Source organism: Atractosteus spatula, chromosome 15 (genome assembly GCF_055471065.1).
Source record: "Atractosteus spatula isolate fAtrSpa1 chromosome 15, fAtrSpa1.hap1, whole genome shotgun sequence".
NCBI classification, from domain to species: domain Eukaryota; kingdom Metazoa; phylum Chordata; class Actinopteri; order Semionotiformes; family Lepisosteidae; genus Atractosteus; species Atractosteus spatula.
In genome coordinates, this window is record NC_142720.1 from 5862327 (window position 1) to 5875186 (window position 12860).

General features: G+C 40.4%; 1 protein-coding gene across 1 annotated transcript in view; it reads left to right on the forward strand.

Annotated features, from left to right (window-relative positions):
- eml6 (EMAP like 6) overlaps positions 1–12860 on the forward strand; it is a 115448-nt gene that overhangs the window by 64123 nt on the left and 38465 nt on the right. Inside the window, exons 12-20 of the mRNA XM_088934406.1 lie at positions 502–669; positions 1579–1685; positions 3721–3839; positions 5288–5474; positions 6222–6327; positions 6604–6697; positions 6993–7093; positions 7642–7844; positions 10363–10474. Of these exons, the coding sequence (XP_088790532.1) occupies positions 502–669; positions 1579–1685; positions 3721–3839; positions 5288–5474; positions 6222–6327; positions 6604–6697; positions 6993–7093; positions 7642–7844; positions 10363–10474 (1197 nt within the window). The remainder of the gene's footprint in view (positions 1–501; positions 670–1578; positions 1686–3720; positions 3840–5287; positions 5475–6221; positions 6328–6603; positions 6698–6992; positions 7094–7641; positions 7845–10362; positions 10475–12860) is intronic.

Consider the following 12860-nt stretch of genomic DNA (forward strand, 5'->3'; position numbering starts at 1 on the left):
AAACCTGCTGTCTCTGTCCTATCAGTGGAAAATAAGATAACTCCCTTGGCACACAATTCAATCACCCACACTGGCAAAGATTCATTCTACCCTGCCAGACATTTTCCATCTTTTGCTGATGGTCTGAAGTGATTATGGCACCTGTCAGTTCTTTGTGTAATTGTTTTTTTAAAGATCGTTTCTCTCTATTTATTTTGCTTTGGGCTTACGATCAGTGCCTTTCTGCAGCAGGTGGGGAATGAAACCTGGCAATTAAAAACACTTTTTTTATAAGGGTGTTCTAACTCCAGAAATATACTTATGATGTCATTTCGTAAAATGCAGTAATATGTTTTAAATGACTGAATCCATCATTTTATGGTTCATAATTGGTTAATGGTTAATAATGGTTCATAATAAGAGCTGTTCTTGTCAACACGTTCTCATATGGGCAAATTACATCATCATCTTCTTCTTTAGTTTTTTCTTGCTTTTGACAGACGTTTCTTGTTCCATCTCCAGGGGCAAAGTTCAAGAAGTATGTTGGCCACTCTGCCCACGTGACCAATGTGCACTGGTCCCACGATCTGCAGTGGGTGCTGAGCACCGGAGGGGCTGACCACTCCGTGTTCCAGTGGAGGTTCCTCCCGGAGGGCCTCATAAATGGATGCCTGGAACCTCCTGTCCAGGGTGAAGTGTTAGGATGAATGTTGTCTGTGCTGGTTATATTTCCTTTTGTTTTTGCAAATGAAGACAGTGATGACTCAGACAGATTAAGAATTCTCTGATAGGTCATTGACCTTCGGGAAGTTAGGCCTTCTGTCTCACAATGGAAAACTATCTTTATTTACTTCATAGTACTTAAGAAAATCTCACATTCTGAATGAAATCCAATTAACTTGGAATATATACTCCAATTAATTAGGAATATAATACTGTATTCAGCATCAGTGACCTGCCCAAGTGGACGACTTTAAACCAATGTTTCAGATAAGTATTTTTGCAACAGCTTTACTTTAGTTAGTTAATTTAGCTGAAAACAAAACAGGTTTCTTTTGATTTTCATATGTTACTCAAACCTAACATCCTAGGGCAGCTGACTAACACGGTAACCCATTAATCCTTCAGACCAGAGTCTTCTTATTCTTCACTGTGTGTTCTCCTGCTGTTTTCTTATCTAGGAAACATCAAGAGTTTCCCAAAACACTACTGCTTAAGCTAAATGAAACGAAATGACTTGGAGAACCATAAAAGTATTGTGGCATAATGCTTAAGAAAATCAGGTTTACCTTTGTGGTTTAAAGTTTGAAGTATTGAATTTGTACAATATATAAAACTTGGGGTAATAATGGCTTTGTAATGATTGATTTGTAATGATGCCAGTTCAATCGCCTACAAGATTGAAAACCAGTAGTACTAACTTTCACCATCTGTCCACTTTCTTAACAGTTTAGTTTGGAGGAACTGGAGCCAGCAGACTGTCCATTGTCTGCAAAGACATGCAGTTAAAGATTTAATGTCAGCTGTGCTAATGAAAATATCGTTGGTTTCATTGTTGGGAGTGTTTCTTAACGTACTCTTTCTCTCTCTTTCACACAGAAGGATATGCAGATTCCAATAGTGAGGAATCGGATTCAGATTTGTCAGACGTACCGGAACTGGACTCCGATATCGAGCAAGAAGCCCAGATAAACTATGACCGTCAGGTCAGTAGAACCACTGTGTGATTTATTACATTTTGTAGTGTGCTAGAAAAGTAATGAATAATTGTATTTCTGTAGATAATATAACCTATTGCTCATCAGTGATTGCCCCTTTTGTATTTTTATTAATGCTTTTTTCTATGTGAAGGACACTAGAATAAATTCACTAAGGTCAGAAACCTGTCATACTCTGTGTGACTTTACCTTGTAACTAGAAGTAAATGTTTTCAGAAAGGAGTCAATTAAAACTCCTCTTCACGTATAACTAGTTGAAATTCAATTTAATTTCATTTATATGACTTAATCCTGGATTTTAATGTAAGAAGAAAAGTAGGTAATTCAGTATTTAATTAATTTAATTGAAAATAAGATCCAAGTATAACAACATGTACAGCAATTATGATAAGACAGTGTTCTCTTGCTAATCTGATTCTAACCCATTTTCTGCTAAACTCAGCAGGTTTCACACATTTTCAATGCCTGATATTGTAGGCAAGTTGTCACTTCTGAGCCAAAACCATTTTTACTCCTATTATTGATTAAAATGTTCTAAAGAGTTGAGTAGGACGAATTTAAAGTGGCTCATTGTTAACTTTCTCTGTAACTGCCGCAGGTAGTGGTCTTTATGTAAAACTTAATGTCATAGAATCACAGAAGACTGTTTGGTGTTGGTCTTCTTCACATCTGAGGTGGTGTCATGGAGTTACAAAAATGGACCAGTGAGATTCTGCATTAAACTCTGCAGTAATACACAAAAGAAATGAAAATCAAGGCACAGAGACCAGTACGAAGAACCAAAGCAGTATTTAGATAATTTATGTTATTGTACCTGGGAAAAAAGTTAGATGAGCAGGTTTAAAGACAAAAAAACTTGGAACTGTTATGAACAGCATGTGTATGTAAAGTTCAACAACAAATTTCTGGATTATTTTATGTATGTGTCTTATATGTTTTTCTCTGTGTGTGTGGTTAAAGCTAAATATAGAAGTAAAGCCGTTTCAAGAAATTGAGTCACTACTGTAGATGTAAAAGATTTATAGAGTGCCTGCAAGGGAGACCTTTTTGAAGACTGGATTTTTGTTGATTGCGTTCAGAGATCTGGTTGGTTACTGTTGAATATATTGAACAGCACATTGAGTATATGCTGCAAATCCATATCCTGCCTGTTTCAGCTTATAGAATTGGCTGTTTTTGAGGTATAGCACCTGCTTCCATTTGGTTCTTAAATCATGTTTATGCATTGCTAAAATGATTATCAGATGATGCTATAAGTTACAAAAAATAATAGAAATGTATACCTTAGGCATCCCAAGTCTAGTCTGCAGAAATGTCTCTGCTGAGAGGAAACCGTGAGAAACACCACAAGTGTAATTAATGTCATTGGAGAGCCTTATCAGACTTTTTAATTTAAATATTTGCTCTTTTCTTCAAAATGTTTTTTTTGTTTTCCTTTCTGCTTTTATATGTTAACCTTTTACAAAATACCCAGAGCAATTACATTTTGCAGGGAGTAATTTATCAAATATACGCTATAAAATGTCTTCCCTAGACATTTCTCATCTAGGAGTTGGGAGTGTAGGGGTTCCAGAACACAGTCTGATGACAATATTGATCATTTTAGAAATCTTTGCAGGTTTTTAAATCCAGACCTTTTGAGTGGAGACAAAAAGGTGTTAAATATTAATGGAAAAAACCCACCTGAATGTCTTTTCTCTCCATAATTGACCTTTCCAGTCTGTCTAAGCTTTGTTTCCCAAAGCAGTTGCACTCCTGCATTCAGGCAGATATTACCTCCCTTTTATTTTCTTAAACAACATGTCAGCACAGAAAGCACCAAAAGAGCCCTTGTTTAGAAATGTGCAGCCCATGATACTAATTATTTTCACAGTCCATTTAGTTGTTAGGAAATGAAAGCTTTCTATATTAAGCCTAAGATGTCATCTCATGGCCTGCCCGCCTCTGTGTTTGCTCGTAGCGGTGATCCTCAAGGGCAGCTTTGTCAGCTCTGATGCAGTGACACCTGTTCTCAATGTCCCAGGTCTACAAAGAAGATCTACCTCAGCTCAAGCAACAAAGCCGAGAGAAGAATCTGCCTGTCAGCTCCCTGAAGCGCGAGAGGGTGCCAGAAGAGGGTCTCAGGCTACAGTTCGTTCATGGGTAACCTTCATGCAGTCTCAGCACTAGGATTCTGTGAGAGAACTCATGCTGAAGAAATAGGTTAAAGAACAAAGTGAAGTTTATTAAACGCTATTATCAAGAGCAAACCGGGCTCTTAAAAAAATACGTTTATTTAAGTTTTGAAATTTCAACCTTGTATAATTTGAAGAATTGCTAGAATTGTTAACTGATTCCACACTAAAGTCTATGCGAGCAACACAGGCTGTCACTTTGAATTCACGGGGAATAATTGTATGGTAAAGAACATCTAAAGTTCAAAGGGTTAACAAAGCAGCCCTTCTGATTTCATCATCTTTTCACCAACCTTAAAAAAACAGAAGTATGCAGACAGATATTATTCCTAGTAAGTTAAAGTATTTCATTTTTATTAGATCAAGTTGTATTTAATTTCTAATGCCTTACAACTCATTCAGTTAATTAGGGAAACACCCTAATCTTGTCCTGCCATTAAAGTCTATTTTTTGTCCTGCCAAATTTAACTCTATTGCACTGATATTAATGATATGTGCCTTTGGCTACTGACTGTTGCATTGCATTTTAAATTTGATCAAAATCATACAGAATTGTTGCTGATTTTTTCAAGTGTGGGCTTAGATGTAACTGGCTTTATCATCGTCATAGAAGATCTTTGCAAATGTGTATTCCTTTGTTGCAGATTACAGTGCATTTCTCAAATACTGAAAAACTCTGTTTTTGTGCAAGATTTAAATCTTTTGCTGGAGGGATGAAAAAAGTCAAGGCAATAAATAGGAAAATTACCTTTGCAGAATTATTTACCTTTTTATATTATTCTTACAGGATATAGGAGGAGAAGAGAGTCATGAAGCCGATTTAGAGTATACATGAGGATTATTAGAAGGCCATGATGGCTAACGGCCAGGGTGAAATTTAGGAGTAACACCCCTCCCTACTCTTTTCAAGAAATGCTCTGGGATTTTTAATGGCCATGGAGTCAGGACCTCAGTTTATCGTTTCATCCAAACTGCATTTTTACTGCATTAGGACCCACAGAGACCACAGGGTGAGCGCCCCCTACTGGCCCCACTAACACCTCTTCCAGCAGGCTTATAGGGTCACACCTGCTGAGCTTCTGTGGGTTGCCTGTTGTGAGTTGCAGGGTGCTATAGCTGTCGGATGTACTGTATAATAAATTAAAAGTCATATGATGATGTTTTTTTCTTGGAGTGGGGGGACGGGATGGCCTAGTGTTTTCAGAAATCTGGGAACCTGCTTCCCCTTGTGGGACGAATATAGAATGAAAACAGCGCACAAGTCCTCCCCTCCAGCAGGCCATAAGCATTTTTGCACTCAGGCCGTTTTTGTCACCACAGGACATGCAGGGCATTGCACTGCTGTACAGGGATGCCTGGCATGTCCAAGTCACTGCTCAGCTCCTCCTTTGGCATGTGTCCTCCTGGCTCCTGCAGGTACCGGGGGTACGACTGTCGCAACAACCTGTTCTATACTCAGGCGGGAGAGGTGGTGTACCACGTGGCCGCGGTGGCCGTCATTTACAGCAGACAGCAGCACACCCAGCGTTTCTACCTGGGTCACGACGATGACATCCTAAGCTTAGCCCTCCACCCTGTGAAGGACTATGTGGCCACAGGACAGGTAGCGACTCTCACTCCCCTTGGCTTCAAATTTCTGGGGTAGTTATTTTGCTTGGTTGTGTTTTCGAGTGGCAATGACCTTCCATTCCAAGCAGTAGCTGAGGTATCTCAGTTATCTGGGCTGAGGGGACTGCAAGCTGCTCTATGCTAAAGAACCCACAGGGCCAGACTAATGCAAATTAGCCATGTTTTTGGGAAGCAGTTAAGCTTTTGGAATGTTAAATCTGTAAAATACTGAGAGCCATTAAAGATTCTTACCATGATTTGTAACACCTTCTTAATTCTATTTAATTTTTTACACGGTGTGTAAGAACCCTGGAGGAATTTAACAGCAGTCTTCAGAACTCTTTCATGGTATTGATATCACTCGTTGCATCTGAAGTTACAGTATGTCAATGGATATTTTAGTAAATTGTAAAAGGGAAGAGTACATTGCTGTATATCTGCTACTGACTGTAGGACATCCCAGTTGTTCAAGGTCATTTGTGAGATGGGACGGTTCTGCTTCAGCGTTGAGAGCCTGTGCACAGGGGCAGGAGAAATTGAAGCAGCATTTCTTTCACATGCAGTGCTTGTGAGTAATGGAGTGAAGCTTGTAAAAGGCAAAAACTTCAGGAAAAAAGGATGAAACAGCAGGCTTTTGACTTGTTACAGAAAGAAACCCTTGTTGTTTAATGGGGAGCATATTGTTTGCAAATAAAACCATGGCAAAAAGAGTGGCAACAGAACTGACTGTAATCGTTCTTAGGTTGGCCGAGATCCATCTATCCACGTGTGGGATATCCAAACTCTGAAGTGCTTATCTCTTCTGAAAGGGCACCATCAGAGAGGGGTCTGTGCACTCGATTTCTCAGGTACGTCAAGTCGTGTCTTTTTCAGTTACTTCCCAAAGAAGCACTCAGCCCAAGTGTTCAGCAAATTAAAACTGGTTTCGCCCAGACTCAGTAGCGCTTTTCCCTCACAACTCCTTGTTCCTGGGTTTGGTGCTGGACAGGGGAGCACCTTCTGTGGGGAGCTTGCCTGTCAGTGTGGGGGTTTTCTTCAGCGGCTTTCCGATGTCCGATGAGCAAGTGTAGCGCTGATCTTAAAGGATGGACTGGTGCGATGTTTGCTTTCCTTTTGTCTTGTAGCGGATGGGAAGAGCTTAGTTTCCGTTGGCATAGATGACAATCACTGCATAGCAGTGTGGGACTGGAAGAAGGGTGAAAAGCTGGCCACGGCAAGGTACTCAAAGCCATCCGCTGGAATATGCCTGAACAATAACATAGAGGGAACACTTTATTTTAGGGGTAAGCTGTTAGATATGCAAAGTTGCGCAGTCCTACTACTTTTCATACTGTATCCATGATTAAAGTAAGAAAGCACAGCAAAATGTAAATGATCTCAACTGCAGTGCTCATGCACAGAGTTGGCCCTGAATTCAATGAAATAAGTAAGGTCAGAACTTTATTTCTGGGGTTTTGGATAAAACGGAATGAGAAATAGTATGTTCGTATTGTCTTTTTTTTTTCCCCCCCAGAGGCCACAAAGACAAACTCTTTGTAGTAAAGTGCAATCCTTTTCATATGGACAAGCTGGTGACAGTAGGAATGAAACACATCAAGTTCTGGCAGCATGCAGGTATTTTATTAGTGCTTCTCTGCCCTTGAAATCAATTAAACCCTTGAAACATCTCTTCACGCTTACCTGTTGATCACATCCTCTCATTCTTTACTTTCAGAGTTCATCGTGCTGGTGTTTCCAGTCATGTGCTTTTCATTGCAGCCATCCTCTTAGCTACTTCCTTGAATCAGTTGCAGTCTTAATTTGTGATCAACGTATTATCTGTTAAGACCTGAAAGTGTGAGCATCTCTAGGGCAAAACCTGGAGACCATTGCAACAGGAATCAGCATGCCCCACTGATACTTTCCTTTCGTTTACGAGTGTGTAAGAACGAGTGATTATACTGCACTTACAATACAAAATGGGAACACTAAAGTGCTTGGTTTATTATAGAGTCCATATTGGACTCTCCGTGTACAGTGCGCTTTAAGGTCCTCAGCAATAAACGGCTATATTGTTTAAGAGTGGAGAAGCTCAGTGTAATGTGTTCCTGTGCAAACAGGCTTCCTTTTTGATCGGTACACCTCAGTACTGTGTGGAGGTAACGGTGTGCTGTTGCTCACAGGTGGGGGCCTTACATTCAAGAGAGGGACATTCGGCAACCTAGGGAAGCTGGAGACGATGATGTCTGTGTGCTACGGGCGGGCTGAGGACCTGGTGTTCTCGGGAGCTGCAACAGGGGACGTCTACATCTGGAAAGACACCCTGCTGCTGAAGACAATCAAGGCCCACGACGGGCCTGTGTTTGCCATGTACTCCCTAGACAAGGTACAGGAGACTGCTGAGCTCAGCCTCTCGTCACTGGAAAGTGTCTGTGATGCAGGACTTGTATGTGAGCAGTCAATGACAAAAATACAAACAGAACAGCAGAACAAAACAAGGAGTCCTGAGTGGCCCATGTGTTGAGGCCCTGTACCAACCTTTTTACCTTACTTCAACCAATGATGTGCCACTGTTGCCATCAGATTTTTCTTTATGTCAGAAAATCTTTTATGTTCCTTTTAAATGCATTCAGCTGACCACTCCAATAATCCTCTTACTCTTGTGTTACACTACTGTTCACATGGTTGTAGGAGTAGTGAACTATATAGTACTTCCACTAGTTGAAGTGAGAGCCTAAGGTGGTCACGAGAAAGAGAAATCTAAGGAACAGGCCCAGATGTTTCTCCAGCGATGGAGCTGAAATTACCTGAATGGTGCTGGTGGGCTTGGTGTTACAATTATAGACGCATTACCTTCACTAAGCAGACCCTTAACCTAGCCATCGCAACATTGAAACCTTGGGCTGAGCTGTTACTAAGAACCACTAACCGGACCGTGAGAAGAAACTGAGAGCCATGCTTATCCTTTTCCTGCACTTGCTACAGTAAACCTGCTAATTATCAAGTAATTAGCTGGCTGTAACAAAATTCTACTTAGGTTCTAAGGGCTACAAGCTAGGGTTCTCCTAGTAGCCTTAATAGAACAAATGAGAAAACTACAGCCAGTAAGGAGATGAACAAAATTATTTTACTAATGAAAGACACATTCATAAGATAGGCATATCAACCCCTTTAATGAGCACAACACTAATCCATATTAATCTAAATTCATGAGCTCAGAGTGTTTAAGGTGCATTAGATAACCTGCAGGTATTTTTCCAAGCTACTGAAGAATAGCTGTTTAAAATATATTTAAATATATTATAATCTGTCCAGATACAGAAATTAGTAAATATGGCAAAAACATTATCTGGTTTAATTGACAAACACAGATTCAAAAACACTTTGTTAATTAGTATGATCCAATTTATTTTAGAGCATTTAGAAATGTATAAAATATGAAACTACACAGTACAGTTAAAAGTAACTGGGTATTCAGAAGCAAATGTCTTAAAAGGTGAAATTAATTATATTAATAACATGCAAAATGAGATAACAGTGGTTAACATTGAGCATGCATTCCCTCTCCACCAATAACAGCACATTCTAGCCAAGGATATCTTAATTTACCAGAAATGTCTTCATGTGCAGTAAAAACTATTAAATGCAAGCTGTGTTGAGTGCGTGCACTAAAATTCACAGAGAGACCTCTGTCTCCCTAAGCAGCCTTTCTAGTTTGAAACATAACTTCTGTAGCAAGTCAATTAAAGTTAGAGACTTTCTCTTTAAGCCCTTGAAGCCGCAATTATAAAATATTATTAAGTGTGCAGTTTTATCTTGTACAGTATGTTTTGTAGGATTGGGTTACTAAATTCTAGCTTTTAAGTTTCAGCTGTTTTTTAGGTAACTTAAAAACAATAAACTATAATAATACATAATCTTTTTTTATTAACAATGAGATTTACTCTCTGTTGTTGTTGTTGTCTCGTGACTATTAGGAAATAGTAGTGAGGACCCTAGGCATAGTCGACATAACAGTCTGAGGTCCGAAAGCCACAGATTAACAAGCCGGTGCAAAAGTACAAAACCAGAAGCGGAGCCGTAAGCCGTGAGGAAGCCGAGAGTCGAAAACAGAACAAGAGCAAAAGTACCAAAACCAAAACCAGGAGATGTAGTCGGAGAACAAACCAGGGTCAGGAAGCCAAAAACCAAGTAGCAAGTTGTAGCGAAAATGGAAGTAGCTCTAGCTAGGAAAAACCCTAATACTGAGCACGGGGGAGAGTGTGAAGCAGCATTAAATAGGCTGGGGGAATGGGCTAATTGGGGACCGTGCTGGAATGCGAGGTGGAATGACAAGTCCTCCGGGGGCACGGCGTAACAGTGACGTAGCTGATTCTGACCAAGTAGAACTAAAGATAAACACAGTGTTCCATGTCACCGAATAATAATGACTAGGTGAAAATCAGTTTAATAGTTCACGCAGGATCCCAATAATATTGTCTCTGTCTTTTTTTTACAAACCTTACGAATCTTAATCCAGGAGATTAGGTGCAGAAATATCTCTCCACATGTGTGTGCCACTCAATGTTTTAAGCCTTTTTTTCATGCACACAAGTTTCAGATTCTAACAGTTCCCTGAAAAACCAGCCCACGTGCTTTCAGCAGCTATGATAAGGGTGTTAGCTGCAAGCTTGTGCTGGGAAGCATCCTACCAAATTAAATCAGGACACCTGTCTGCATTTAACTTCAATACGTAACGTGACGCATCAGAGCACACCGGGATGTTTTTTCTGCGTTTTCTGCCAAAGCCGTTTATGCTCGGAGAACCGCCGTGAAGTCTTTGCTGTGCAGACTGAAATCCGTTTGCCTGACACACAGGCCTAACCCTAACCCACACAGCGCCGACGGTGCTCTCTGTCCTCCAGGGGTTTGTCACGGGAGGCAAGGATGGAGTGGTGGAGCTGTGGGACGACATGTTTGAGAGGTGTCTGAAGACGTACGCCATCAAGAGAGCTGCCTTGTCTCCAGGCTCCAAAGGTAAGCCTCCGGCTTAGAGGGAACAGACAAGGTTCGCCGTGACGTTTAAAAACACATTGATGAGTAGAAAAGCAAAGCACAACACAGCATGTACAGATGCCCTAAACCATGTTTCAGACTGATAGAGCTGATACATTTGCAGTGTTATTCAAAGTTCCTCAAAAGGTGTTTATAAGGCGTTTCAAATACTCATTTTTTGAATGTTAGAGAGTCTTTAATAGGTTCATCTAATAACAAGAGAACAAGAGAAAGCTTTCAACTGATGAGAAACATGTGGCCAGAGCCCTGGCCCTGAGTCTACTGTATTTCAAAGGTACACAGTAACTTGTAAAACCTCCAATTTCCATCACAAAATAGACACAATTTCCAGGTATTGCCATATTCTGTGATTCAGAACAAGGCAACAAAATGTCTGGTGACATTATGCAGCCGTATGACTGTAAACAAGCAGGTTGTGAATACATCTCTTTTAATCCAATAGAAATACTGCTCTCGATTTTGAGATGGTTTTGCCAACAAATACTACTTACTTTTTAACTCTGTATGCAGATCACGTTGGAATATTTCTGCAGTAAAATGTCTGCTTGACAACCTGTACTTATTTCCTTGTACATCACATTACATCAGTCATTACAGTGACTAGTGAGCAGGAAGGGCTGCATCATGACACAATTTGTGGGAACTCTCACTCTCGCCCATAGTGAGACCAAGGGTTTGTGACCACAACTTACAGCACTTTCACAAAGTTCGCAATTTTGTGCTTAATTCTGATTTTTTAATATTTTTTTCTGAACTGTCATTGAATTTATTTTATTACCGAGATTTAATAACCGTACTGAGAAATTGGAACTGCAGTTCCCCTTTAATTCTTAATTTTGAGAATTAGGGTGTTGGTATTTAGCGACAAAGAAATGTGCATGCTTCAGGCTGAGGAAGGCAGTTATACAGTTGCAAAAAAAAGTTTGTGAGCCCTTTGGAATTTCCTGGATTTCTGTATTAATTACTCATAAAAATGTGGTCTGATCTTCAACTAAGTCACAATAATAGACAAACACAATCTGCTTAAATTAATAACACACAAACAATTGTCAGTACTCAACACATCGTTTAAACATTCACAGTCTAGGTTGGAAAATGTATGTGAACCTCTAGGCTAATGACATCTTCAAAAGCTAATTGGAGTCGGGTGTTCCAATCAATGAGATGAGATTGGAGGTGTGGGTTGGAGGAGCCCTACCCTATTAAAAAGGCACACAAAGGTTGGTTACTGACAGAGTCGACTCATCTCAAGAAAGAGCTGTTCCTTTGAACTATGCCCTGATCAAAATAAATATCAGAGGACCTTAGAAGAAGAATTGTAGAGATGCATAAAGCTAGAAAAAGGCTACAAAAGCATTTCTATAGGCCTGGGTGTTCATCAATCCACAGTAAGACAAATTGTCTAGAAATGGAGGAAATTCAGTACTGTTGCCACTCTCCCTAGGAGTGGGCGTCCTGCAAAGATCACGGCAAGAGCGCAGCGTGCAATGCTGAAGGAGGTGAAAAAGAACCCCAGGGTAAGAGCAAAGGGCCTGCAGGAATCTCTTGAACTTGCCCAAGTCTCTGTTCGTGTGTCCACTGTAAGAAAAACACTGAACAAGAATGGTGTTAAGGGAAGGACACCATGGGGGAAACCACTGCTCTCCAAAAATTGCATTGCAGCACGTCACAAGTTTGCAAAAGACCACCTGGTTGTTCCACAACGCCTCTGGGACAGTGTTCTGTGGACGGATGAAACAAAAGTTGAACTCTTTGGCAGAAACGTGCAATGCTATGTCTGGAGGAAAAAAAGCACTGCACACCAACAGCAAAACCTCACCCCAGCCGTGAAGCATGGTGGAGGGAGCATCATGGTTTGGGGCTGCTTTGCTGCCTCAGGGCCTGGACAGCTTGCTATCATAGAGGGAACAATGAATTCAAAATTGTATCAAGAAATTTTACAGGAGAATGTCAGGGTAGCGGTCCGTCACCTGAAGCTTAATAGAAGTTGGTTGATGCAACAAGACAATGACCTGAAACACAGGAGAAAATCAACAACAGAATGGCTTAAACAGAAGAAAATTTGTGTTTTAGAATGACCAAGTCAGAGTCCAGACCTCAACCCAATTGAGATGCTGTGGCATGACCTGAAGAGAACTGTTCACGCAAAGAATCCCAGCAAAATCAATTAACTGAAATAGTTTTCTACGGAGGTATGGTCTTAAACTCCTCCTAACCATTGTGCAAGTCTCATCAACAGCTACAGGAAACGTTTGGTGGAGGTTTTTCCTGCTAAAGGAGATTCTACCAGTTACTAAATACAAGGGTTCACATACTTTCTCCAGCCTGGACTGTGAATGTTTAAACA